Source organism: Lontra canadensis, unplaced genomic scaffold, assembly GCF_010015895.1.
Source record: "Lontra canadensis isolate GAN:19392208 unplaced genomic scaffold, GSC_riverotter_1.0 scaffold103, whole genome shotgun sequence".
NCBI classification, from domain to species: Eukaryota; Metazoa; Chordata; class Mammalia; order Carnivora; family Mustelidae; genus Lontra; species Lontra canadensis.
In genome coordinates, this window is record NW_022631097.1 from 5930903 (window position 1) to 5957649 (window position 26747).

The 26747-nt window shown below is 43.5% G+C and overlaps 1 protein-coding gene across 3 annotated transcripts in view; it reads left to right on the forward strand.

Moving 5' to 3' along the window:
* ATP8A2 (ATPase phospholipid transporting 8A2) overlaps nucleotides 1-26747 on the forward strand; it is a 587617-nt gene that overhangs the window by 513336 nt on the left and 47534 nt on the right. For all 3 annotated transcript variants that reach the window (XM_032838223.1, XM_032838221.1, XM_032838222.1), the window contains exon 34: nucleotides 23128-23216. In XM_032838223.1, the coding sequence (XP_032694114.1) occupies nucleotides 23128-23216 (89 nt within the window). The remainder of the gene's footprint in view (nucleotides 1-23127; nucleotides 23217-26747) is intronic.

The following is a 26747-nucleotide window of genomic DNA, read 5'->3' on the forward strand; positions in this document are numbered from 1 at the left end:
TATCGCCATTTCTCCCAAATCAAGAGAAATACAAGAAACAATTCTATAAAAGGAAAGAAATCCCTCAGACATTTTAATATTAAGAAGGACAAAGACAAAAAGAAGGGCTGGGTGATTTCATGAAGAGCATTATGATGTCAAATGTTATTTACATATCAACCTGATTTTAACATGGGACAATGCCACAAATATACCAGGCTCTCTGTAGAAAGAACAATAAAAGTGTTCAAGTTTGATTGCGTCTAAGAATTCTTAAGTGAGGGAAGCTGTATTGAAAAGATAAATTGAGATATATGGGAAAGGAAAATGTAGCTGAAGTGCTTCTATTAGGGTATGGTGAAAAAAAAAAAGTTGGATCTGTTTTATGTAAATTTTCAACAGTGACCTGGTAAAGAAAGTCAAAAGTACATTAATTAAATTCACAGAGCCAAAAAAGGCAAAGACCCAGGAGGTTAGATGTAAAAAAATACAGATGGACTGAGAGAGATGAGGGGAAATAGACAGACTTTTACAACATGATATTCAGCTTGGAAATATGCAAGCTAATACGCTGGGGAATACCAGCCAAAAGACAGATAGCTGGTTTAAAGAAAAAGTTAATAAAATGTCGAGTCTGAAAAACTATACAGACCAAAGCCAGGAAATTACAAAGTTATGGATCCCGCAGTAACTGTAAATTAACCCCAGTGCACATATGTAGTATTTCATATTACTGTATATGGTGTTAACTTTCACGCCTAAATATGCAGGCGTGTGTGTGTGTTTCGTCTGAATTACGGTTGTAATGGGAACAAAGGTGCAAACAGGACACGTAACGGATTGCCTGCTCCTTTCACAAGTCACCCAGGAGCACTGAAGCCTGGTCCAGTCATGTGCCTTAGAGCAGAGGGGAGGAGGAATAAGGCTTTGATCCAAAGTCCAGTTGTTCACCAAAGGCAGTGGGAAGATACACAATTTCTTAACATTTGTAAAGAAGTCATGAGTGTCCTGGGTACGTGGAAGGAAGTCTATAGTACATTCCCAAGATAACACATTGGATTTAACGTGTCTCCACTCTAATTTCTCCTTTCCTTTTGCTTGCCTCATGGACACTGCTCCAAATCCAATATACTCCTTTTACCCGTATTTTTTGGCCCAATTACCATCCATTTTTCTTCTTCGTAAACCTCGTCTTTTACTGGGATCATTACAGGAGCTAAAATATAATGTTTTCCTTTTAAAGCTTCCAACCTACCGATCTAGTTGTTGTTTGCTTTTGCTTTTTTAAAGAATTCCAGTCAACTCATATGCTGTATATCCCAGTACATATCTGCCTTCAGACATAGGACCAGGATGGAGGAGTCCACACACTACTTCCTGAAGCATTGTACCTGCCATTTCTCTTCCACTTCATGCATCTCCTTCTAGCATCTTCTACCTTCATCATAGCTACACCCTGATTTTTCACTCCTGACTTCGGCTCCATCATTGGGAAGTACGTAGATTATTCTTCTGTTTATCAGGTCTTCATAATCCTTTGACCTCCTCGATGCCTGGGAGGTTCTCCGTGGCCACCTTCCCTTTCCTTGGCCTTGCTACACTTCCGTGACCCCATCACTGAAATCTGTCTTCTACAAGATCTTAGCATCTGATTCCCCTGGGCTCACAGCAAGTCCTTGTTCTTCTACCAGCTCTGGGCCCTCATTCCCACTGACCCTGCTGTCCACCTTCACTGTCATTATCAATCTCTCGATCTTGTAGTTGATGTCCAGTAAATACTCTATGAATGTTCTCTTACCCATCTCCCAGCCTTCGTCTTTCTTTTTCCCAGCTGAGCTCCAAAATCAATTATTGAAGTGATTTTACTTTCCTGTCCTTAATTCCTGTGCCCTCTTTTGTTCTGATAGTCTGCTTGTCCCTGCCCTCATCTGCTTGCTTAGCTCTGTGCTCTTAGGGTTTTCAGTGGTTTTAGAGAAAGTCAGATGATTTGTATCCTCACCAAATTCATCTATTTATGCTAATAGTTGACCCTCATTGGTATTGTAAGACCTGTTTATCTGAATTCCCATTCTCCAAGCAGCATCTTCTAAGGTTTCTTATTCCTCTGTAGCCCTGGACTGCTCTGTTCTATACATATGACTCCACCTTCTGCTCACAGAGACTGAGGTCATTTCCTATCAGTTTCTGCAGTCTTCTTGCTACCCAGAAGTGGTAGGGTTTGCCCATCACGGGGTACAAGAGACACCTCAATACATAAGATTTGCCCACCTCTCTTGTGACAGAGTCTGGGCTCTGGGGTCACACGGCCGGGCTCGAACTGTGGCTCTCTCATGCTGCATGACCCTGGCTGGAGCGTGACTTTTCTCAGCTGATTACCTCACCCGTAAGACAGGAATGATAATAGTGCCTCCCTGGCAGGGTTGCTGCAGGATGGAATGCACCACTTTATAGAGAGGGCTGAAGCCCCTGCTGGGCACACAGCAAGCACAGAGTCATTGTAGGTCTTCTGTCATTGTCATGGCCATCCTTGTCAGTGTCCATGTATTAATCTTACTATAAGCTGCACAGCCTCATTTCCTCAGCCTCCCTCCAAAACTAGTTAGAGCCAGTCAGCCTCCCCTTTTGTCCACCTTCCCCTTCCTTGCTGTCTCCTGCTGCTTCCCCTCGCTCCAGAAGCTTCCGCCTCCTCTGTCGTGCCTCCTACCCTTGGAGGCTCTCCTTTGTCTCCCTGGCTACTTCAGAGACCCTGTTTTGGCCTTCTAGGTTCTGCCCTCACTTTGATGGCTCCCATAAACTAGTGTCTTGATTCATGATCCCTGTTCCAAACGCCTTCTGTGGCTTTTTCTTGTCTCCAGAATTAAATCTAAACCCCCAAGGCTGACATTCAGGCCTGCCTCCCTACACATGGCCAAAACCCAAGCACATTTTTCTCTTTCAGAGTATGCTCCCATCACTCCCAACTTGGGTCTTTGTTCCAGCTCTTCTGGTGGGAAGGTTTCTCATTCCTTGCAATTAAATAGAATCCCACTGAACCCCACACAAGCATACCTCTTATAGACTACTTTGCCTTCAACAGATCTATCTTCTCCTCCTCTGCTGACCAGAATCTGCTAGAGGACAGGCCCATCCCTCTTGCTCCCCATGTGGGGAGCATCCTCGCAGCATCACATGTGGAAATGAACTTTGTGAATTCATACCTGGACAACCCCCCTCACCCGCCTTTGAATCTAACACTTGGACCCAGGCCACACTCAGCTGTGTCGTATGCTGCTGCCCCTGTGGCCTAAAAATGGACTTTCTCAACATTGTGACAACTTGTCTGTGCAGGGACAAATCATGGAATCCAATACCCAGCCTACTTAAATATTAACATGCCACTTGCTTCATCTCTTTTTGAAAGATAACATGTTAACCATATTGTTGAGGACCCCTGGTGGCCCTCCCAATCTCGTTCACCTTGAGCTAGAAATACTCTCGTGACTTCTTACTATTTTCATGCACATATAAACCTGTAGGAAATATAAACAATACACAGTGTTGAGTTGTGCAGGGTTTTGAAACATTATAGATTGTGTCATATAGATCCTTCTCTTCAACACTGGGTTACTGCTTTTGACATTTATTCATAGTGAACTAATTATAGTTCACTTATTTTAATGCTCTTGGCAGTTACGTAAATTTGCCAAAATTTATTTATTCTCCTATTGATAAACATTTAAGTGCCTTTTTTTTCCCCCTTACCGAAAGTACTACAGCAAACTTTTCCTGTCCATATCTGTGGACCCGGGTGAGTGTCCCTGGAGTATGTAGCCAAGAATGGAATGGGCACTAGGATCTCTCAATCCGTGGATTTCTTGAAACTAGTGTCTTTCAATGTGAAGCTTTCGTGGTAATGCAGTCAAACTTATCTCTTTTCTTCATAGTTTCTGCTGTTTTGTATCAAATTTTTCTCAAAGCTAGTCAAGGTCGTAAGGGTATTCTTCCACATTTCCTTCTACAAGTTTTTCAAAGTTTTGCTTGTCACCGTGGGAGCTATGTGTGCATGTGGTGGAAAACAGGGACTACTGGCAACACAATAAGGATGGCCACACCCTGGTCAGCCGTTCCCACCCACCCCTCTTCCCCCCGCCACTGCCCCGCTGATGCACAGGATGCTCAACCATTCGGTCTCTGGTTCTCCAGTTCTGTCCTGTGGGATTCTTCATGTCCAGCCTCTGTCGTGTTGCCTCTCAGGCAGGGTCTGAGCAGAGTGGGGCTGGGGAGACCCTGCCACAGACTTATAGGAACATGAGCGTGTGTGCCCAAGCAAATAGGTTTGAACACAGAGCGCATCTGGGATGCTCTGCGATCCCTGTACTGGAGACTGTCTCTGTGGAGCATCTCAGAGCCGTAAGACCGCCGGTAGAGTTAAGCCAGAAATCTCTAAAGACCTGCTGGGCCATCAACTGGAGGCCTCCTCTCCTCACTCATATTACTTCCATTTTATGAAAGTGATTATTTTCTAATCTTTCAATGCCCTCTGGGATGCTTTGAAGGCCAAGGTATTATTTTTGCTTCATGGGTATCAATTCATAAGACTTGTCCTACTGAGAAATCATGAGAAACCGTGAAATCCCAACAGATCCTTCAGCCTATTTATTGTGTGTTTGTTTTAAGTAATCTCTATACCTAGTGCGGGCCTCAAACTCACAACCCTGAGATCAAGAGTCCTGTGCTCCCTTGATGGAGTCAGCCAGGCTTCTGCGGCCTATGTAATAGATTGTGGGCCGTCCGATAGCAGACAGCACCATGTTGTTTATTAGCACCAAGACATGGTAGCCTTTGCTTTATTGAGTGAAGATACATCACGCCTTGCTCAGCACAACTGCCCTGTGCTGGGGAAATGACAACATTCCTGTGAAATATTTCAATTATAACTACATTATTTTAATGTATCATCTTATTTTTTAATTTATTTTTTTTTAATTAACATATAATGATTTATTTGCCTCAGGGGTACAGGTCTGTGAACCATCAGGCTTACACATTTCACAACACTCACCATAGTACATACCTTCCCCAATGTCCATCACCCAGCCACCCCCTCCCTACCCCCACACCCCCAGTAACCCTCAGTGTATTCCCTGAGATTAAGAATCTCTTAGGTAGGAAGGAAAGAAAATGGGACGAAAAATGAGCAGGGAGGGAGACAAACCATAAGAGACTCCTAATCTCAGGGAGATAAATGTATCATTTTAAAAACATTACATTTCAAGCAGAATAGAAAAAGGTAAGGGTCAGAAATGTAATGAAAGAATGGATTTATGTAAAGTCAGACTAGAATTTCTGAGCTAAAAATGGAAGCTGGATTATATAAACATAAAGGCTTGTAATTAATTAAAAGGAGAGTTACTGAAATACAAACAGATCATAATAAAATACAAGTCAATTAAGAGTAGACAGCACAGCCATTGTCTGTTAAGAATATGGTTCTCGGGACGCCTGGGTGGCTCAGTGGGTTAAGCCTCTGCCTTCGGCTCAGGTCATGATCTCGGGGTCCTGGGATCGAGTCCCGCATCGGGCTCTCTGCTCAGCGGGGAGCCTGCTTCCCCTTCTCTCTCTGCCTGCCTCTCTGCCTACTTGTGATTTCTGTCTGTCAAATAAATAAATAAAATCTTAAAAAAAAAAAAAAAAAGAATATGGTTCTCATACCTTGGGACAGGTAGGCCCCCTGGCTCTAGAGTCAGAGAGACCTGGGTTTAAATTCCAACTCAGATCCTTTACATGTGACCCAGAACTGGTCACTTAACTACTGAGTCTTAGTTGCATCATCTATTAAATGGAAACAATTAGTTTCTCTCTTGCAGGTGTTTTTGTGGGGCTTAGAAATAACATACATGGGAGTACCCAGGAAGAGATGTTTCATGGAAGAGAGTAGAAGCTCAAAGGCCCATCTCCCACTTGGGCTCAAGGCCAGTGGTGTCTTTAAGGAAGATAGAAAATGCTAGGGAAGGGTTGGGAAGACATGAGGGCTGGTTTTACAGTAATCATATACCTTTATAGTGTGTGGCCCTTGCTGGGAGTTTGCAAGTATTGCAGATTGTACCCGTGAGCATGGAAGGGCAGCCAGCACTGTCACGACATGTCAGAGATGAACACAGAGTTTAACCAAATGCTCTGCACTGTGTCCATGTGTGTAGAAGCCCATGGCTGTAGCCTTAGAGGAGTCTGCTCCCTTCCTCTTTGGGTCTCTTGTGAGTAACGGAGAGGTTGACACAGAATGACACAGCTCAGAATCTGAGGAAGGCAGGCAGGTCAGGTGTTGCTGTGAGGCTCGTAGTTTCGTGAAAGAAATCTACCAGAAGGGTAGAAAGCATTATTTTAATTTCTTTTTTTTTTTAATTTTATTTACTTATTTGACAGACAGAGATCCCAAGTAGGCAGAGGCAGGCAGAGAGGGGGAGGGAAGCAGGCTTCTTGCCAACCTGGGAGCCCCATGTGGAGCTTGATCCCAGGACCCTGAGACCATGACCTGAGTGGAAGGCAGATGCCCAACCATCTGAGCCACCCAAGTGCCCTGTATTATCTTAATTTCTTAATTTGATACTGGGATGAGTATTTTGGAATACTCATTTGCTTACCAAGAAAACTTGATTAAATCAAGTCTTCCTCTCCCCTGCTCCCGCCAGAACTTTTTTTTTCAATTAAAAAAAAAAAAGGAAATCTGAACTTCAGTGTGGAGGAGCGGTAAAAAGTAACAACAAGAGTGAAGGAGAAAGAGAGAAGAGAAATATGCAGAAGGCGTCCCTGGGGGGCTACACACTGCTGCTAAATTTCAGTTGCAGTTGTCAGAGTTAAAGAAAACATTGGAGAAAATGTCTCATCGAGGGGTCCCCAGATTGTTGTGCTGTGAGGAGGCCAGCGTAGGGGGGACCGAGGCCAGCTGGCAGGGGCTCCGACGACAGGGTGCCATGCACCAGCCACTGAGCTCATTTGCTCCACCTCGGGTCATTTTTACAGTCAGAGCTGCTTTAGGATCAGCACAAGACACTGCACATGTTTGGTGGTGGGAGCTGAAGGAATGAAGAAGTCCATACTTAATTTTAAAGGGTGAGCCCAGGACTTTTCAGGGATTTAGGTGAAATGAAATGTAGATGAACACAGAATACTGGGCACGACAGCCCTGGGTCGGAGGTCCTGCTGCCCTCTTGGTTCTACAGTGGAGGAAACTGAGGCACAGAGACATTAATCAACCCCGCGTAAGTGTCATGGTCTGAAGCGTAGAGGCATATCCTAGGTCCCTCTGAAGACAAAGCCCTCATTCTTCACAACCATATTCAGTGGCAGAGAAGATCCCTGCAGGAGCAGTAAGGTGTTAGCCCAAGGCTGTGACACTGGGTTCTAGAACTCCAGTGTCTTCGTAAATGTTCATTGTGACTTTGTGAGGCAATGGAGCACAGTGTCTGTATACCAAGGAGTTATTGCTCTCCTCCTGAGAATCTTTTTGGTCATGGATCTCTATTCTGGGATATAGATTGAGAAACACCCCAAGGACTACCCCAGCAGGGTAGGAAGCAGAGACACCTTGATCCACTGCAGTGATCAAGAGCCACCTGAAGCCTGGATCTGAGCAAAAGTGTGATATAGTTAAAGCTTGGTGATTCAAGGGCTTTCCATATCTGCCCCCACTCCTGCTCCCACCCCTAGTAAGCTCCTACTTACGGCTCCTGGGAATGTCCTATGTCTGCTGATTGGCCATCTAATGTACAAATTATTTTCAAACCCAGATATGCTTTTGTGATTGTTCACTGCACTTTCCTGAACTTGTTCATGGAACACCCCTGACAGTGGAGGAAAGAGAAGGCAAGCATTCCCCCAGGGAAGCCTGGGCTTTGCATCTCAAAAATGGTACTGATCTGAAGAGTCTGGTTTTAGGGGAAAGAATCATTCACATTTATTGCAAAAATGTTCTTGGTTTTATTTTCTATATCATTTATTTCTGCTCTAATCTTTATTATTTCCTTTCTGCCGGTTTAAGATTTCATTAATTCATAAATTCTTTTTCTAGCTCCTTTAAGCATAAAGTTAGGTTATTTGAGATTTTTCTTGCTTCTTCAGGTAGGCCTGTATTGCTATAAACTTCCCTCTTAGAACCGCTTTTGCTGCATCCCAGAGGTTTGGGATCATTATGGTTTTGTTTCCATTTTAATTTACTTCTGTGTACATTTTAATTTTTTCTTTTATTTCCTGGTTCGCCCATTCACTGTTTAGTAGCATGTTATTTAACCTCTGTGTACTAGTGGTCTTTCCAGAGCTTTTCTTGTTGACTTTTAGGCTCATAGTGTTGTGGTCAAAAAAGGGGCATGGTATGACTTTGATCTTCCTGAATTTGTTGAGAATTGTTTTTTGGGCTAACATGTGACCTGTTCTAGAGAACGTTCCATGTGTATTTGAAAAGAATGCGTAATCTGCTGTTTGGGGTTGAATGTTCTGAATATATCTGTTAAGTCCATCTGTCTAGTCTGTCATTCAAAGTCATGGTTTCCTTGTTGATTTTCTGTTTAAATGATCTGTCCGTTGATGTAAGTGGAGGTTAAAGTCCCTTACTAATATTGTAGCATTATCAATTAGTTCCTTTGTGTTTGTTTTTAATAGCTTTATACATTTGGGTGCTCCTATGTTGGGAGCATAAATATTTATAGTTGTTCTATCTTCTTGTTGGATTTTTCCCTTTATTATTATATAATGTCCTTCTTTGTCTCCTGTTATAGTCTTTGTTTTAAAGTCTATTTTGTCCCATGTTATTTTTGCTACTCTGATTTCTTTTGATAATTCATTGGCATGATAGATGTTTCTCCACTTCCCCGCTTTCAGTCTGCAGATGTCTGTAGGTCTGAAGTGAGGCTCTTGTAGGCAGCACATAGATGGCTCTTTTTTTTTTTTTTAAATCCATTCTGACATCCTGTGTCTTTCGATTGGAGTGTTTGTCTGTTTGCATTCAGAGTAATTATTGATATGTATTTATTGCCATTTTATTGCTGGTTTTGTGAGTGTTTCTGAAGATTTTTCTCTGGTCCGTCCTTTCTCTCTTGCATAGTTTGCTGAAATTCTTTAGTGATATTTTTGGATTTCTTTCTCTTTATTCTTTGCATATTTATTAGTGGATTTTGATTTGTGGTTACCATTAGGTTCGTATATAGCATCTTCTGCATATAGCAGTCTATATTAACTTGATGGTCATTTGAGTTTGAACCCATTCTTTACCCCTGTCCTCCCCTCATCTTAGGTATATGGTGTCATATTTTATATCCTTTTATTTGGTGAGTTCCTTGACTGTTTTTTTACAGAAATACTCATTTGTACTGCTTTTGTGTTTCCTACCTTCACACTGGTTTTTGGCCTTTCATTTCCACTCAAAGAGACCCCTTTTAGTATTTCATGCAAGGCTGGTTTAATGGTCATGAACTCTTTTAGTTTCTATTTGTCTGGCAAACTCTTTATCTCTCCTATTCTGAATGATAGCCTGGCTGGATTGATTGTTCTTGGCTGCAAGTTTTTCCCATTCACTACTCCGAATATATATCATGCCACTTTTAGCTTGCAAAGTTTCTGTTGAAAAATCTGCTGATAGGCTTATGGGGCTTCCTTGGAATGTAACTGTCTTCTTGGAGGATTTAATATTTATCACCATATTTTGCCATTTTAATTACAATATGTCTTTAATTACAATCTGTGAGACATATTATAATTAATCCAAATTAATTACATTTGTAATCCATCTGAAAGTGTGGATCTGCTTTTATTGATTCTGTTAGTGGTTCTCTGTGCCTCCTAGATCTGGATTATCTGTTTTCTTCCACAGATTAGGGAAGTTTTCAGTTACCATTTTTTCAAATAAATTCTCTAGGCCGGTTTCTCTCTTCTTCTTCTGGGACTCCTATAATATGAATGTTAATACAGCTGGTGGAGTCACTGACTTCTGAAAGTCTATTCTCATTTGCATAATTCTTTTTTTCTCTTTTGTTCAGCTTGCTTACTTTCTACTACTCTGTCTTCTAGGCCATTAATTATTCTGCTTCTTCCCACCTGCTGTTCATTCCATCAAGTGTGTTTCTCATTTCATTATTGAGCCCTCTTTCCTCTTGGCTGTGTTATCCTTATGTCTGTGTTAACTGTCTTGTTGATGTCCTCCATTCTTTTCTCATGCTCAGTGCTTTGAATTCTCCATTAGCCTTGTTATTTTTTTCTGTTGCACTTGGGTGTCCACCTGTGACCTTATCTTATTCTTTTGTTTGAGACAAATCCCTCTCTCTTCTCATTTTGTCTAAGTCTCTGTGCCTTTTCTTCTGTGTGAGGAAAGTCAGCTATGTCTCCTGTTTTTGAGGGTAGTGGCTTTATGAAGAAGGATTCTGTGGTGCCCTGCTGTGTAGTGTCCCCTATTCCCCAAGGCCTGGTGCTTCTGGAAATGTGTCCAGTGTGTGCTGCATGCACTCTGCTATTGTGACCTGACCACTTTTTCCTTCGAGCTAGTCATCTCCAGAGGCTCTCGTTGCTTATTGTGGGCAGTACTTGGTCCCTGGCCTAAATGTGGTATGTTTTAACTTGGTGTGTTCTGGTCCGCTTGGGAAATGAGGCCTGTCCTCACTCTCCCTGGTACTGAGGTCTTGCAGAACTCCCTAGTCAGAAGATGTGGTGTTGGCAGGGATTTGGGCCAGTGTTCCGGCGGGGGGTGGGGGGGGGTGGGCACCATGCTGGGACTGAGGGAGCATGACTGAGTGGAGGTGTTCCACTAGAGTACAGTGAGAGTCAGCATTCTGCTGATTCCTGCAGGTGGCCCTGGGCTTGTGCTGAGGGCAGGGGAAGGAAATGGCACTGGCCTGTTCCTTTGTTCTCTGAGCAGTCTCTCCATGAATGCTTTTCTCTCTGGGATGTGCTCCACGATGAGCCAGTAATCTCCCCACTGTGTGCCCCAGGGGCTCTTCAGATCCCTGCTTCCACACTATATGTCTGTGGGCTATAGCCCTGCCTTTTCTCCAAGAGCAGCATAGTGCCCTCTGAGCTCTCCTAGAACCAACCCTGCTGATCTTTAAAACCCAAAACTTTAATCCCTGTTGATTACAAGAATTCATGAAATTCAGCTCTCTAGCTTCCCAAGCCAATTGCTCTGGGGATTCTTTTTCTCCATGTGCTCGTTCCCCTATGGGCTAGTCTGTCTCTTGTCCTCTGCAACCATGAATCCCTCCCCATTACAGTGGCCACAATCTGTTTCCCAAGCCATATCTCTGTACTTTCTATCCTCTTCAATGTGGCCTCTTCTCTACCTTTAGTTGTGGAGTTTGTCCTTCCAGTCTTCATGTCGATTTCTGGAGTATATAGGATGATTTCACAGTTGTCTAGTTGTGTCTGTGGGAAGAGACAAACCTAGGGTCTTCCTGCTCTGCTGCCATCTTCCTCTTATCCTCTTTTCTTGGTTTTAACATGAAATGATCTATTTTTCAAATCTTCAGGTGAGACTGGAGATCTAAGATGATATGTCTTATTTATCCTGTGGTTTTTACTCTAATTTAGACTACACAAATCTTCCAGGACATATTAGCATTTTAAAAGGCATTTTAAATGCACAAAGGAGTGATTAATGAGGACTTTTCAGTGAGATAAAATGTCTCATATTTAGGATATATGTGTGAGAGTGTATACAGTGTATTAATTATGCAGTTCCCATTGTCTGCCTCTTTGCTGATTTCAAGTGCACAAGCTGAGGAGACACTCCTTCCTAGGGTCACTCCTGTCACTCCACATGAGTGGCTGCCAGCCTTATGTACCTTTAAGGCCATCTCCTGGGGCATAAAAACAATGATTTTATGTTTTTAGTTTGTGGTTCCTGCCACCAAAGAGCCCACAGAAAAACCTGTAGGCTGACACGATCTCCAGGATCTTCCAGCTCTGAATTCCTTCCCATCTGTGCTAAGGATAAGGATGGTTGTGGGCTGCTTATTCTATAGCTGTTTACTTCTCTATGACTGCAGAGAGCTCACTCACTCCTCAGGCCCATGGGAGCAGCTTAGGCTCTTGAACAGAGTCTGGCTTGAGAATTTTCCCCAGCTTCCTGGGACACAGGACTCAGGCAGGGACCATAGTTAGCCTTCTGAAATGCACCCACATGGAGAACATTTTTCACGAACACTTGGCAGCTGTTCTTTTTTCTACTCGGGCACAAAGTTATCAATGGACATCTTTCATCATTGTCGAGCGACAGCTGAGTCGATGCTCTGAGTAGTGTTCTGTAAAGATAGGAGCAGTGCCCGGCCTGGTGTCATGACAGGAAGTTCACCTTGATGGGTTAAAAATAGAAGGCACCCTGTTGGCAGTGAGCACAAATGAGCAGTGCTTATAGCTGAGCAGAAAGAATAGAATTTGGCTATTTCACTTCTTAGCTATTTTCACTGTGAACACTTGCCGCTCATCACCAACGAGGAACCTATTTGCAATAGCATTTGGGAATTCCGCGTCCTATTGTTCAACCCATCTACCCCCCTGAGAGCGGTGGTGGGTACACCTCCCAACAGTTGCAGCAGAATCTTGTCACCCAGTTCGTCCTCAAAGCTCACTGAAGAATCACTTGCATCACTACTCTCCACTTCTAGGATATCCAAGTAAGATTTGGGCTTATCTCAAAAGCATACAAGGAAGTAGGTAGTTATAGGAATCTGTCTAGTACTTACCATGTGCCACGCACTTTTTATCGTGCTTTACGTTCATTAATTCATTTAGGCCTCAGGGAATCCCTAATGAGAAAGTATTTTTACCATTTTACAAAGGAAGAAACACAGGCATCGTGGTTAAATAAGAGTATGTGGCAGATCTGGGATTCGCATCCGGGCAGACTGTCTGTGCTTCTTATGGACTGAATGTTTGTGGCCCCCTAGAATTCATATACTGAAGCCCTCACCCTTCATGTAATGATATTTGGAGATGGGGACTTTGAGAGGTGATTAGGTTTAGATGAGGTCATGTGGCAGGGGCGGGGGCCCTCGTGATGGAAGCAGTGCCCTCATAAGTGGAGGCATCAGAGAGCTTGCTCCCTCTCCCCCTTCTTCCCTCCTTGCATGGGTGCATGCAGACATACACACACACACACACACACACGCACGCACGCACACATACACACATGTCACGTGAGCACAGCGAGAAGGCAGCCTTCTACGGACCAGGAAGAGAACTTTCACAAGAGGCCAGCCACTTTGGCACCCTGATCCCGGATGTCCAGCCTCCAGAACTCTGAGGATACATGTCTGCGGTGTGTGCCCACAGTCGCTGGCATGCTCTTAGGGCAGCCAAAGCTGGCTGACAGTGGTCTTGAAGACCGTGCAATCCAGCCCCGCACAGAAGCCCTCCCAGCCCCTCAGCTTTTCGAGAAACACCTGCTGCTCACTCTCTTTGGTCTTTCAGATGCCCTTCCTCAGCAGTCCCTCTGCCAAGCTCTTGATTCGAGACGTTGATTTCATCCACGTCTGTGGGAGGAGGAATGAGTGAAACACCTTCTTATTCTACCGTAGGAAGAGCAGGTGACCCATAGGCTGTGTCACAAGGGTGTGTATTCTGACACCAGGCAGCCAAGGAATGAGTGAAGTGAAGTAGCCCCTCTCTGTTCCAGAGCCCTGGGCTCTGTAAGGACAAGAGGGCAGCTTTCACTGTACCAGGAGCCAGCCCCTGGGTCTCTGAACCTTCTAGAGTCAGGAGCCAACTACTCGTAATCATGATGAGGGACACTTGTCTCTCTTCTAGGGGCCTGTCACTCAGATGGTGAATAGGTGAGATGGGCCATCTTTATTGGTATCTGTCCTAAATACTGCACCTTAATGTTGAAACTAATATTCCAAATTACCACAGTAGTTGTAACTGTGAGGCATCGAATTTTTCTCTCAGAAAAATGGATGACTTTCTGTGACAACACAGTGACTCTTTTGCCTTTCTGTGCAACCACATGAGGATCACAATCTAGAAATAGTAATTGTTGAAATTGTCTATAAACATATGAAATAAGCACTGTACCGCAGATACTCAGACCCACAGCATAATTTCTGGAAACCAGTAGGCCCACCTCTATAGAAGGAGAGTCAGAGCTGGTACCACGGTGTCCCTGCAGCCCTCCCCAGCCCCCCTGCAGGACAACTGCCCCAAAACACAGAAGACAGAGGCTACATGCATGTTTTCAGTGAATGTCACTTCTTTTGTTCTTGAAGGTAGAAGAGAGTACAGACTGCATATTTTAAAAATTATACACAACCAGTTTTAAACCTGACCTCACTTTGGACATGAGTCCCACATTTCCGAACAGGGATAGCTTATTTCCTTGCCTTAATTTTGTGTACCAGGCCCCATGCTATGTGGTAAGAATTATCTTCTCAATCAAAAAACCGCCTCAGGAAATCAGTGGTCTCTAAAATGGGGTGCTAAGGAGCAAAATGGGAAATCAAAATGACCACTAGCTGGAAAAGGATAAGTTAATAATCCAGAGGATGTCAAGCCTCACCTTTCTCTCTTTCCCAAACAGCCTGTTTGGGAAAATTGGGTGCTGTCTCCTTACCCAGTAGGGAGTAAATAAGAGTTTAAATGTTTTCCACAGATTTAAAAAAAAATCACCCCATTCTACATGCCCTGAAATAAGAGTTCCCTCCCTTGGGTGGGGATGGAGTGTGGTGAGTGGAGTTTGTGTTGGCTTCAGAGTTTTCCTTCTGGAGCTTTTAACTTTGTCACAGCTGCCCTGCCAGGCACTGGGGAAAGGCCCCCAGTCCCATGGCTTCTGTCTAAGTAGTCCACGTGATGATGATAATGTTTGTCAGAGTAGACCCCACAGGACAATGTCATTACCACAGTGAACCACTCAAATAGAAATTACTGACAATACCAAATGTGGCAAAGACGTGGAATAAGAGGAATGCTCTCCATCCATTTCACTCATACAGCTGCCTCAGCGGACACGTGGGCCGCTTCCTAAAGGGTAATCAATACAAGCATACCTCGTCTCGTGCTTTACAGATCCTGCGCCTTTTGCAAACTGAAGGTCTGTGGCCACCCTGCCTTGAGCAAGCCTCTGGATGCCATTTTCCCAACAGCATTTGCTTACTTTGCCTCTGGGTCACAGATCGGGGAATAATTTCAACTTTCGAGTCTATTTATTGAAGAAATACTTGTTGAAAAGCGCTCACTGTCATAGAAACTGATTCTTCTGATGGATCTCGGCAAAGTCCATTGAAAACCTTCTGGAAAGGATTCACCATTCTAGATGCCTTTAAGAACATTCATGATTGATGGGAAGAGGTCAAAATTTCCACATTCACTAGAGTTTGGGAGAGGTTGGTTCCTCCTCTCCTGGAGGACTTGGAGGGGTTCAGGGCGTCCGCGGAGGCAGTCACCGCAGAGGTGGTGGAAACAGCAAGAGAACTGGAGTTAGAAGTGGGGCGAGAAGATGGGACCGCACTGCTGTCGTCTCATGATCAGACTTGGACGGACGAGGAGCTGCTCCTCGTGGATGAGCCAGGAAAGTGGATTCTTGAGCTGGAATCTGCTCCTGGTGGAGATGCCGTGAAGACTGGTGCAGTGACCACAAAGGATTTAGAATCTTACATCAACTTAGCTGAGAAAGCAGCAGCAGGGTTTGACAGGATTGACTCTAATTCTGAAAGAAGTTCTACTGGGAGTGAAATGCTACCAAATAGCATCACATGCTACAGAGAAATCGTTCATGAGAGGAAGAGTGACTCAATGCAGCAAACTTCATTGTTGTCTTTTAAGAAACTCCTTCCCCTGCCCCAGCCTTCAATGTCCCCCACCCTGGTCAGTCAGCAGCCACTGACACAGAGGCGGGACCCTCCACCAGCAAAAAGATTACCACTCGCTGAAAGCTCAGATCAGTTATTTCTTAGCAATAAAGTACTTTTAAATTAAGACATGTGCATTGTTTTTTAAGACATAATGCTATTGTACGCTTAACAGACTACAATATAGTCGTACACCTAACTTTTATATACACTGGGAAACCAAAAATCCATTTGACTTGCTTTATTGAAATATTCATTTTATGGCAGTGGTCTGGAACCAAACCCACAATATCTCTGAGGTCTGCCTGCACTTTCCATATGACAGAGCCACCCCATTTCCAGGTGTGTACCCCACAGAAGCAGAAACATACGCACACAAAATGACTTGTACAAACATGTGGAGAACAGCCTTATACTTAATAACAGCCCCAAACTAGAAGGAACCCAAATGTCCATTGATAGGAGATTTGCTAAACAAATTGTGACATATTCACGTGAGAGAATACTATTCAAAAAAAATTTTTTTTTAAATGAATTATAGACACACACGAGAACATAGATGAATCTCAAAGGCACCATGTTAGGTGAATGAAGCCAGATTCGAAAATATAAGTACTTTCCCATTTAGATTAAATTCGAAAATAGGCAAAATAACTATAGTGCTGAGTCTGGGCAGGGACTGAATATTCTGTTGGTGCATACAGGTGTACTTATAAAGATGTATACATTTGTCACAACTCTGAACTAAAACCTTAAGATTTGTGCATTTGAGTGTGTTTAAGTTATAGCCCCCTGCAAGCATTCCTTTATCCTCCTGGAGGTTGAATATACTTTTTCAAGAGCAGAAGCGGATGCTTTTTGAAAAAACCCATATCATGTGACCATGTCAATCACCCACCACTAACTTTTCAGTGTTTCAAAATAGTAGTATCCATTGATAAGGCAATCTTGTGCTTCGGTAACAAAATAATAATAATAATAATAATAATAATAATGATGATGATGAAGCCCACTGTCAAAAGAGACTGTTTGTTATATGTTCTGTTTTGAATGACCCCACATTTGTAGGAATGATATTTTTAGGTGGTTACTTATCCTCTCCCACCATCGGGGCATTTCAGGGGGAGTCTGAGGCAGCAGATTTTTGGGCTGGAGGTTTTGGCTTCAAATCCCCTTTTGTGCAGGTGGACCGGGAAATACCACTGAGTTGGCATTTAAATACCAGGGTCAGGCATGTGGGGTAGTTTCTGAGTTAGCCCCGGTATGGAGGTGCTTCTGGAATCACTTGGTGGTTTTTCTAAAAATGCCTTTGCCTTTACAGAGTGCTTGGTAGGGTAATCTTCAGAGGATGTCCCTTTGAAGACTGCCGAGAGATGTCTTCCCCGTTTCAATACAACTAAACTTAAAATTGGCACCAGGTCATTGGCATCTTGTACAGGGGATGAGTGGGCGTGCATGACTGCAGGAAAGAAACCCAATTTCAGCCTGAATTTGCATCCTCTCTCCTGTGGCAAGTGAGTGCGGCCGTACTCCTTTGGTTATGGGGCCACGGGAAATTCTTTCCCGCTGCACTGTGGAGTCCACACCTGTCAGGTTTCCGCACACTCTGAGAACTCCCCGTGGAGGATGGATTTGTGTGGCACACCTGCCTCCCAGCCCAGGCTTGGGTGGGGTATGCCGCTCCCAAACATGTCCGCTGTTGCCCCGTCACCCAGAGCAAATAGTGTTCAAACACACACTGGTCCAGATTTTCTTTTACTTCCATTTTGAACTTGGTGCCCTGGGTTTCTGGTGTTAAATCGAAGTCAGTCTCACACTTGGAACAAGGTGCCACATCTGCACTTGGTGATGTTGTCTCCTGCCCCGGCGCAGGCAGGTTGGGGAAGAAGGAAGCTCTTCATTCGTCATGCTGGGGAGAGGGAGTAGGGTTTGGGGCTAAGCAACGTGTGTTTGAATCTGGCAGCAAATTCGGGATGGAGGTGGGGGTTGCAGAGTTAAATTTTCTTCTGTGACATGGGAACTATGAGAGATTAAATGGGAAGGCCTGGCACTTAGTGATGTGCGAAGAAATCCTAATCCCTTCTCCCGGAAGCTGAGCTGTCCCCATTCTCCATGGTCAGTATTGTTTCCCCTGTGCCCCACACTGGGAGTGCAGACTGCCCTTACCTGGCTCTAGTTACTTCTGCTTCCTTTTTAAAACTTCTCAGATGCCTGGGTGCCTCAGTCAGTTAAGCGTCTGCGTTCAGCTCAGGTCGTGGTCCTAGGGTCTTGGGATCGAGTCCTGCATCAGGTTCCTTGCTCACCCTCTGCCTCTTCCCCATTCCTGCTTGTGCGCACGCTCTCAAAAAGAAATAAAATCTTTAAAAAATAAAACAAAACAAAACTTCTCATCTATCACCGCTTTCTTGGGTGGCTAGACCTGGGCTCGTGTGTGTGTGTGTGTGTGTGTGTGTGTGTGTGTGTGTGTGTGTGTGTGTGTGATGAGTAGCAGCAGCTAAAGCAGTAATCCCTGGTCAATCCCATCGTGGGTGTCCTTGATTAATATCCCTGGTCTAACCTGACTATTGTCCTGGGGAGCTCATTACCATCAGAGAAGCCTCTAGTCCTATCAGGGCTCCCCCTGTTCGTGCGCTAATGTGTCAACTCATTTCATCCACCTGAGCTTCAGTTTACCCACAGTGGGTTCCTATGCATTTGGCACCTGACTGGTTCAGGTCAGTGCTAATAAAGATGTGTTAACTGATGGGGGCATTCTTCCCAGTAGCACAGCAAGAGGATGCTTTTAAAACCTCAATAGTGTTTAGAAGGGGTGAGGACAGAGGGTAATTTAAGTCACCCAGACCAGCTCAATAAACCTTTTTTGTTTGTTTGTTTTCCTATGCTAAGAGAATAAGAAAAATGTAATTAAATTTAAGTAACTAAAGCTATGGCCTTAAAGGAGGTTTTCAGGACTTGGGACCTTGGTCATTCTGTAAAAAATTGTAGAAACCTTTCTGGAGACATGTCTTTAGGTTATATACAGGAAATCTTCTCAGCTCCAAGTTGTAAAAACCAACAACAAAACAATATTTAAAATCTCTGACTTCTGTTCACTTGACAGGGGGCTTCCTATTTCCAACAGAACAATTCAAAATTCATTGTCCTGACTTCCCTCAGCAGCTAAAATTCCCAGTTTCATATCTGTTTTAAGTAGTACCTTGTTATAAAGGGTTATTTTTAAATGACCCTACTCTTTGGTCGGTATACCTAGCAGATGATCGAGGACGTAGCCTAATGAGTGCAGCTCGAAGGACTCCACCTTCTGGGGCCGTGCACCACCCTAGGCATGTGGAGTCATGAGCAAAATTCAAGGTCCCCTCTCAGTGCTGCAGCTGGACTGGCCACACCGCCTGGCCCAGAAGCGAGAGAGCTGTTGGTGGAAGGCTGGACTTACAGAGGGAGTTGGGGGAAGGAGGGTGGGCTTGAAGTAAATGTTTCTTTCATGTGAGGAAGACATGTTTTCTGTAGATTAAAAAAAAGGGGGGGGGATCGAGATGGCCAAAGAGATATGCCAGCAGTAGTCAGCAATCATACTCCTCCTGCCGTGCCATTCCATGCATTATTCCTGCACACGCAAGCACGCCCTATGAAAGGGGGTGGTAGTCTCAAGTCCCCCAAAGCCAGGACCACTCATTGTTTTTGAAGTCCCAGAACATGTCTGTGAAAGGTAAAGAAATGCTAGAGCAGGATTCACAAAAATTAGGATCTATATTAATATATAGATATGTGTATAATGCTTAAGACTTAAAGACACGATAACTTGCAGGGGATTGCATCAGGACATAGCATCTCAAGTTCAGTTTCAAGATTTGGCCTAATTATGCCATTTCACTGCTCTTCCCATTGCCGTGATAGGTCTGTTGTAAGAGGTGTCAGGCCCTGGAGGTTTCCTTAGCGGTATAACATGACCTTTCTCCACGTCGACAAATACGATTCCCACTCTCGTTGCTGTACAGAGGCCCACTGTGTGTAGGGACCACCATAGCTTAAGCCGTGTTCTTGGATGTTTCTTTCTTTCTTTCTTTGATAGCAGCACTACGTGGATATTCTTACACTTGCTACTTCTGATCTTTTCTCATTTCCTTAGGATGAACTTGGTGAGATACAATCCATGGGGCACAATATACTCACATAGTTTTGAGGTTTAAAATGGCTCTTTCAGAAAACCAGCACTCTTGTTTTAGAAAATGAAAGCAAGTCCAATGCCAGGGTAGAGTTTGGCTCTGCCCCAGACCTCATTGCTTTTCAGAGTCATCGTGGTCAAGTTTCGAGTATCACGCTGAGCTATATGCCAGAGTTCAAAGACAAGATGGGCATGGTCAGGCATGGGTTTTGGGGTGCAGGCGGAGAAGCTATGGGGACAAGCACAGAGACAGAAGCCCTGCTCAGGTGCAGTCAGATGGCCTAACAAGGGCTTCGGTGGGTGTGGCTGGACCCCCAGAACAGAAGACAGAAACCAGAGAAAGAGTTGAAGCTTGTATGCCACACTGGGATCAGGGTGAACCCCACCCTTTTGCACTTGAAGAGGGCTGCCCTGAGCCCCCTTTGATTTTCAGCCCTACCAACTCCCTTCAAGTGTCCCCCATCCTACATGTGCCTCAGCCCCACTGCCCGCCTACCCTTGGAAAGCTTTGTACCACTTCGTAATGAGTTCTGGCAAAACCTGTCTTTTCCAGCAGAACCACATGGTGAGGTGTCCAGAAAAGCAAACCAAGGAATGTAGAGTGTTCTGTTCTGTCACTTTGGTCCCCTTTCTAAGTAGCCCACTCTTCCAGGCCAGCTTGCCAGCTCCGTGCTCCTGGCCGTGTTCACTGGAAGCCGAACTCCAAGGATTCTAGAAGCCCCAGCCCCTGTTTCTTTCAGTGCAAAGTTATCCCTCCCTCTGTTACTGCCCTAAATTCTCTTTTCAAATCCTTGCCTGACAGTTAACTTGGCCTTGCAACTCTATTTCTTAAAACCCTCCACCCAAAACTGTGACTCAGCATTCCAGGAACAAGTAAATCTCATCAAAGGCAGTGCCTGTCCTTCAGCCTTCCTCTTGGAACTGCTCTCCCCCCTCCCCTCTTAAGCTCTTGAAATCCTGTTTATCTTTCTGGACACATCTCACATTCTATCTTCTTTAAGAAGTCTTACCAGCTTTGTAGTGTTCTGAAGGCCCGTTAAATGTGAACGTGATCCATATCATATTCCACGGTGTCTAGTGTCCAGATGGCCCCTGACAGATGGACTTTCAACTTCACGATCGTTCTACTTTATGATGGCGTGAGAGTGATACGCATTCAGTAGAAACCATACTTGGAATTTTGAATTTGGATCTCTTCCTGGGCTAGCAGTACATGGCACAATCCTCTTTCGTGATGCTGGGGGCTGGCCGCTCCCTGCCAGCCACATCACCATGAGGGTAGATCACCGACACACTGACAGCCGTTCTGCACCCAGACAGCCACCTGTTAGTCACTTTCAGTGCAGTATTCGATACATTACATGAGATACACAACACTTTATTATATTATCAGTCTTGTTTTCTGTTTCTTTTTTTATTGAAGTATGGTTGACACACGTTACGTTATTTTTAGGTGTACAAGGTGGTGATTTGACAAGGCTGTTCATAGTGTAGCTACCCTGTGTCACTGTACTGCATTGTTACTATAGCATTGACTCTATTCCCTATGCTGTCCACTTCATCCCCATGACTTAGGCATTCCATCACTGGAAGTCCGTTCCTTCCACTCCCCTTAGACTGTTTTGCCCATCCCCCACCCACTCTCCCCTCTGGCAACCACCAATTTGTTCTCTGTATTTATGGATCTTTTTTTTTTTCTATTTTTCTTTGTTCATTTGTTCTTTTAGATTCCACATGTAAGCTTTCACTTACGGCCTTTGGTTTTGCTCTATCTTATTTCACTTAGCGTAACTTCTAGGCCCAGAAATGGCAAAAATCTCATTCCTTTTTATGGCCACGTAATATTTCTTGTGTGTGAGTAATTGTGTACATGTGTACATACACACAATATCCTCTTTCTCCACTCATCTATGGATGAACACTTAGGTTGCTTCCATTTCTTGACTATTGTAAATAATGCTAAAATAAATAGAAGGGTGCATACACCTTTCAAATTAGTGTTTTGTTTTCTTTGGGTAAATACCCAGTAGTGAAATTACTGGATCAGTATGGTATTTCTATTTTTAATTTTTTGAGGAATCTCCATGCAGTCTTCCACATCAGTACTATATTATAAAATGGACAAAAGATTATTTTTTTTAAGATTTTATTTATTTATTTGACAGATAGAGATCACAAGTAGGCAGAGAGGCAGGCAGAGAGAGAGGAGGAAGCAGGCTCCCCACTGAGCAGAGAGCCCAATGCGGGGCTCGATCCCAGAACCCTGAGATCATGACCTGAGCCGAAGGCAGAGGCTTAACCCACTGAGCCACCCAGGTGCCCCCAAAAGACTATTTTTTAAAAAAGATTTTATTTATTTATCTGAGAGAGAATGAGCAGGGTGAATAGCAGAGGGAGAGGGAGAAGGAGACACCTGCTGAGTAGGGAGCCTGACATGGGTCAGGACACTGGGTTCATGACCTGAGCCAAAGGCAGACACTTGACTGACTGAGCCATTCAGGGGCCCTGGCAAAAAGCCTATTTTGTAATAGATGGCTTTGCCCAATTATATGATGTCTAGTAGTTTAGGTGTGTTAAATGCATTTTTGACTTGGGATATTTTCAGTTTATGTTGGATTTATTAGGATGTGACCCCATCATAAGTCAAGGATAATCTGTAGATAATACCACACAATAGAGTGTGTGTGTACTTACAACTTTAGTTTCCTTGAGGGCAAAGATGATAACCACCCCTTTTCCTCTTCTGGGTGTTGAGAATCACCTTGTCTTGCACTAAGGTACTGCTTCCATGAGTGACTGAGCAGTGAAGGAACATGAATTCATGGATAGGCCAAGTAGATGTGAGGAGCCCAGTAAAGTTCATCTGATAGAGGAGTCTAGCTCTGGCTTTCTCTAAAAGAGGGTTTTGATGTCAACATTCTGACCAGACCCTCTATATAAAAGCACTTTATAGACAGAGGGAGACAGTGACACTTTTTAAAATAAAATAAAAGAAGAGCTGATGGAGATCAATAGGTACTCACTACGTAAGGTCCCTTTGACGTCCTTCTTAGGTGTATGTTTTCACTGTGGTTGAATTTAATGCTGTCTGTCGTTTTTGTGTCATGGAATGTTTCACATTGGTTAAATTACATCTGCTTTTGAAAGAACAAGTATTAACACATGTGTCACTCCTGTTTCTTGCAGGCGACAATGGTCCTGAGCTCTGCACACTTCTGGCTGGGATTATTTCTGGTGCCCACAGCGTGTTTAATGGAAGATGTAGCCTGGAGAGCGTAAGTGAAGAGTGACGTAGTCACCCGAAGTCTTGCTCATCTGTCCTTGCAGTCTCCTGTCATGAACCCTAACCTTAGGATATTTCATGCTGTGGGATATTCTAAAGGAACAGGTCGTCTGCTACCTGCCAGCAACAGGTGTAAAGGATGTTGGGGGTTTGGGTTTCTTGTGGTTTTCTTTTTTTCTTTTAACCTGTGCTTCACCTCGATAGGAGAATATAGACAAAGAGGAGTCCTAAGACAGGCTGTGTAAAGGTCAATAGGTATGAAGCTTGTACATGATTTTAAAGTAGGGTTTCTAAGTACAGATTCATTCCATCAGGTTTAGGAAGCATAACTCAAAATTCATTTCTCCTTATATAAAAAATCAATGCCTAAGCAGTCACAAATATAAACTTGCTTTAAATCCTAGGTTTAAATGAAAATTGTCTATATGTAAGTCATTTCAAATTAGAAAATAACTTGGAATGAAGTATTGTTCATTTTTCCAATAATTCACAGTAGAACTCCTTCAAATATGATTTATTTAGAGTGTCAGTGTACAGGTCTATGAGAATTAATCACAAAGATGAAATTATAATGTAGGTTAAGTAGGAAATAATTCATGCTCAGTTTTTGCTTATATGTTCCAGAATACATTGTTTCCAAAATATCTTCTGTACAAGGTAAGCTAAGCAACTAAGTTCCAAGATAATGTTAATTTTAATTTCATCCACGAGAAAGAGATGGAAGACTCCAAAAAAGATAATATTGATTTTTGTTTGGGGTAGGCTGATTCCTCCTACAAACAGTTCCCAACTTTCCCTGAAAATTGAGACTCCTTGATTGGTTTTACTTTGGGCAAAGCATAATTATTTTGGGGCCTTGAGGTAGAGAATTGAGACTTTAATCCAAACCTTCCAGGAAAAGACATCAGATTTCATTTTTATCTCCCCCCGTCCTCTCACACTCAATGAGAATTGTTCTTGCCTGACAGTTAAGGGTGTTTTTTGAAAAAGTCTTCATTTTGGCATTATCTTGACAACCAGTGATGCATAATGCAGAGAGAGTGAGGAAGAGAGAGAATTGTATAGCACATATTTGGGGTGCCTTTTTTTTTTCTCTTCACTAAGTTTTGCAACTATTAGCAAAAATTAAATAATTCTAATTTATTAAATGCCTTGATGTACCAATACTTCCCTTTTATCTGCTAAAACCGTATTCTATAAACAGCTGAATTGGAATCCTTCAAAATGAAATTATTGTAGCCAGGAAAGATGTTTTCTTAATCTAATAAATGCACTGAAACAAAATGCTAGTTCTATTATTTGTTCTTGTAGCACATAGCCCAGTTGTGGCACGCTGTATTACCTTGCTAAATTTCTTCAATTTTACATGACAGGTTAGTTTTAGGTAAATCCAACATGATACTGGCTATATCAGATCACGTTACAATTTATAGCGATTGAGAATAGGAATGTGACTATGAATTACTCTCAGACTATTTTAATTCAACTATCTTGATTAACATCCCGAAAAAATATGTTTACTGAGTCTCTGTATTTGCCAAGTGAGACTTTAGCAGCAGTAGCTTTCTACTCTTTCAAAAAGTGGTTGCAGATTATAATGTCTCTATCTCCTGTCAGTCTTCTGGATCTTTTCCAATCCATTCCAAGTAAAACTTACCAATCACCAATGAAGCAAATTATTCCTTCAAACAGGACTTGTTTTTGGTTTCCCCTAGTATTATAAAACTACCAACATTTACATTTTAGCAAGGATAGATTCAAGGACACTGCCTCCAGCTCCACCATATGGAAAGAGTACAAGTCACTTATTGCGAGAAGTTTGCCAGCCAGGTAGGAGAAGGGACCAGGCACTACGAAGGAGGTGCTGGTCAGGGGCCAGCAGTGGCAGACCCTGGGCATTGTCCTACCTGCTGCCTCCTGCCCAGGACAAGCCCAGAGAAGAGCCCTTCCCAAGAGCAGTGGGCTTTTCTAGCAGCTTTGGGCTGAGCTGGGAAGACTCCTAATCAATTCCGGAGGCACTTACAGAAATGTACTTTTGTCTGGTTTTATTTAGGGAAACCAGGGAGAATGGATGGACTACATTGGCTCTCCCTGGCAGTATTTGCCCAAAGTACATGCTTAATTTTTAATATACATTTAATGTCTAAATTAGAGTCACCACTGTCTTCAAAGACAAGCATCTGGCCAGCTTATCTGGGAATTTTCCCTGAGATCATGGGGCCCAGGTTTTATCTTATATTATACTCCCAGCCTGAAATAGATGTTGTTGGGTCCAGTAAATTTCAGAGGCTTCTCTGGGAGGTGGAAGCAGACTCAGAGTTGCTCACCTCTGCCAAGGCCACCGTCCAGGACTGTGATTTCTCTTTCTTTCTTTCTTTCTTTCTTTTTTTGTTTTTTAAAGATTTTATTTATTTATTTGACAGACAGAGATCACAAATAGGCAGAGAGGCAGGCAGAGAGAGAGAGAGGAGGAAGCAGGCTCCCTGCCGAGCAGAGAGCCCGATGTGGGGCTCGATCCCAGGACCCTGGGATCATGACCCGAGCCAAAGGCAGAGGCTTTAACCCACTGAGCCACCCAGGTGACCTGTGATTTCTCTTTCTGAACTTCCGCTTCCCAGAATGTGTTCTGTTTTCCCTTCCTGCACACTGAGCAAAAACATGAACCTGATTGTCCACAGCCACTCTTCATTTGGTTCCAACTGTCAATTCTTTATTGAAACACGATGTGCTCTGGCTCTCCTTGGACGTCCATGGAGAGTTTGAATGAAGTGAACCAGAATCCCAGGGCCGTGAAGGGCCTGTGCCATGACAGCGACATGGGGCTGAGTTCACAGGACGGTTACGTTTTCTCATCTTGCCTTGGACCAATTTTTTTTTTTTTAATTTTTTCAGTGTTCCAAGTTTCATTGTTTATGCACCCCACCCAGTGCTCCATGCAATACATGCCCTCCATAAGACCCACCACCAGGCTAACCCAATGCCCCACCCTCTCCCCTCCAAAATCCTCAGTTTGTTTTTCAGCCTTGAACCAGTCTTACAGACCTCTTGTCTTATTTTGAATTTTAGTGGTTAACTACTTAGAAAGAGCTTTTAAATCCTAACAGACCCGCAGGCCCACCTTTTCATGTGTCTTTCTAGAAGCGCTTAACAAAGTGAGCTGCTCTCTTTCTGCATTTTCCCCCTTACTTTGTCCAGTCCCTCTCTCCCATTTTAGGACCTAGACTCTTCAGAGTCAGGAAAAAAAAAAAAAGAAGAAAGAAAGAAACTCAGCATGAGGTAATTTAGTCATTTTTTCCATGAAGTCTGTCAGCTTTCTGCTTGAAGATCCATTACTAGACTATCTTAAGTCAGATTTGGACACCATAAAGTAGCTACTCTTTTATCCTGTCAACCATAATTTTCACGAGGGACCAAACTAACACATCTTTTACTGAAATATTGATTGATTATATGTGATACCTGGCTAATGAGTATTTTTATGAGGAGCATGAAGTTTAAATTGCCCAGAACTACCTTAATATCC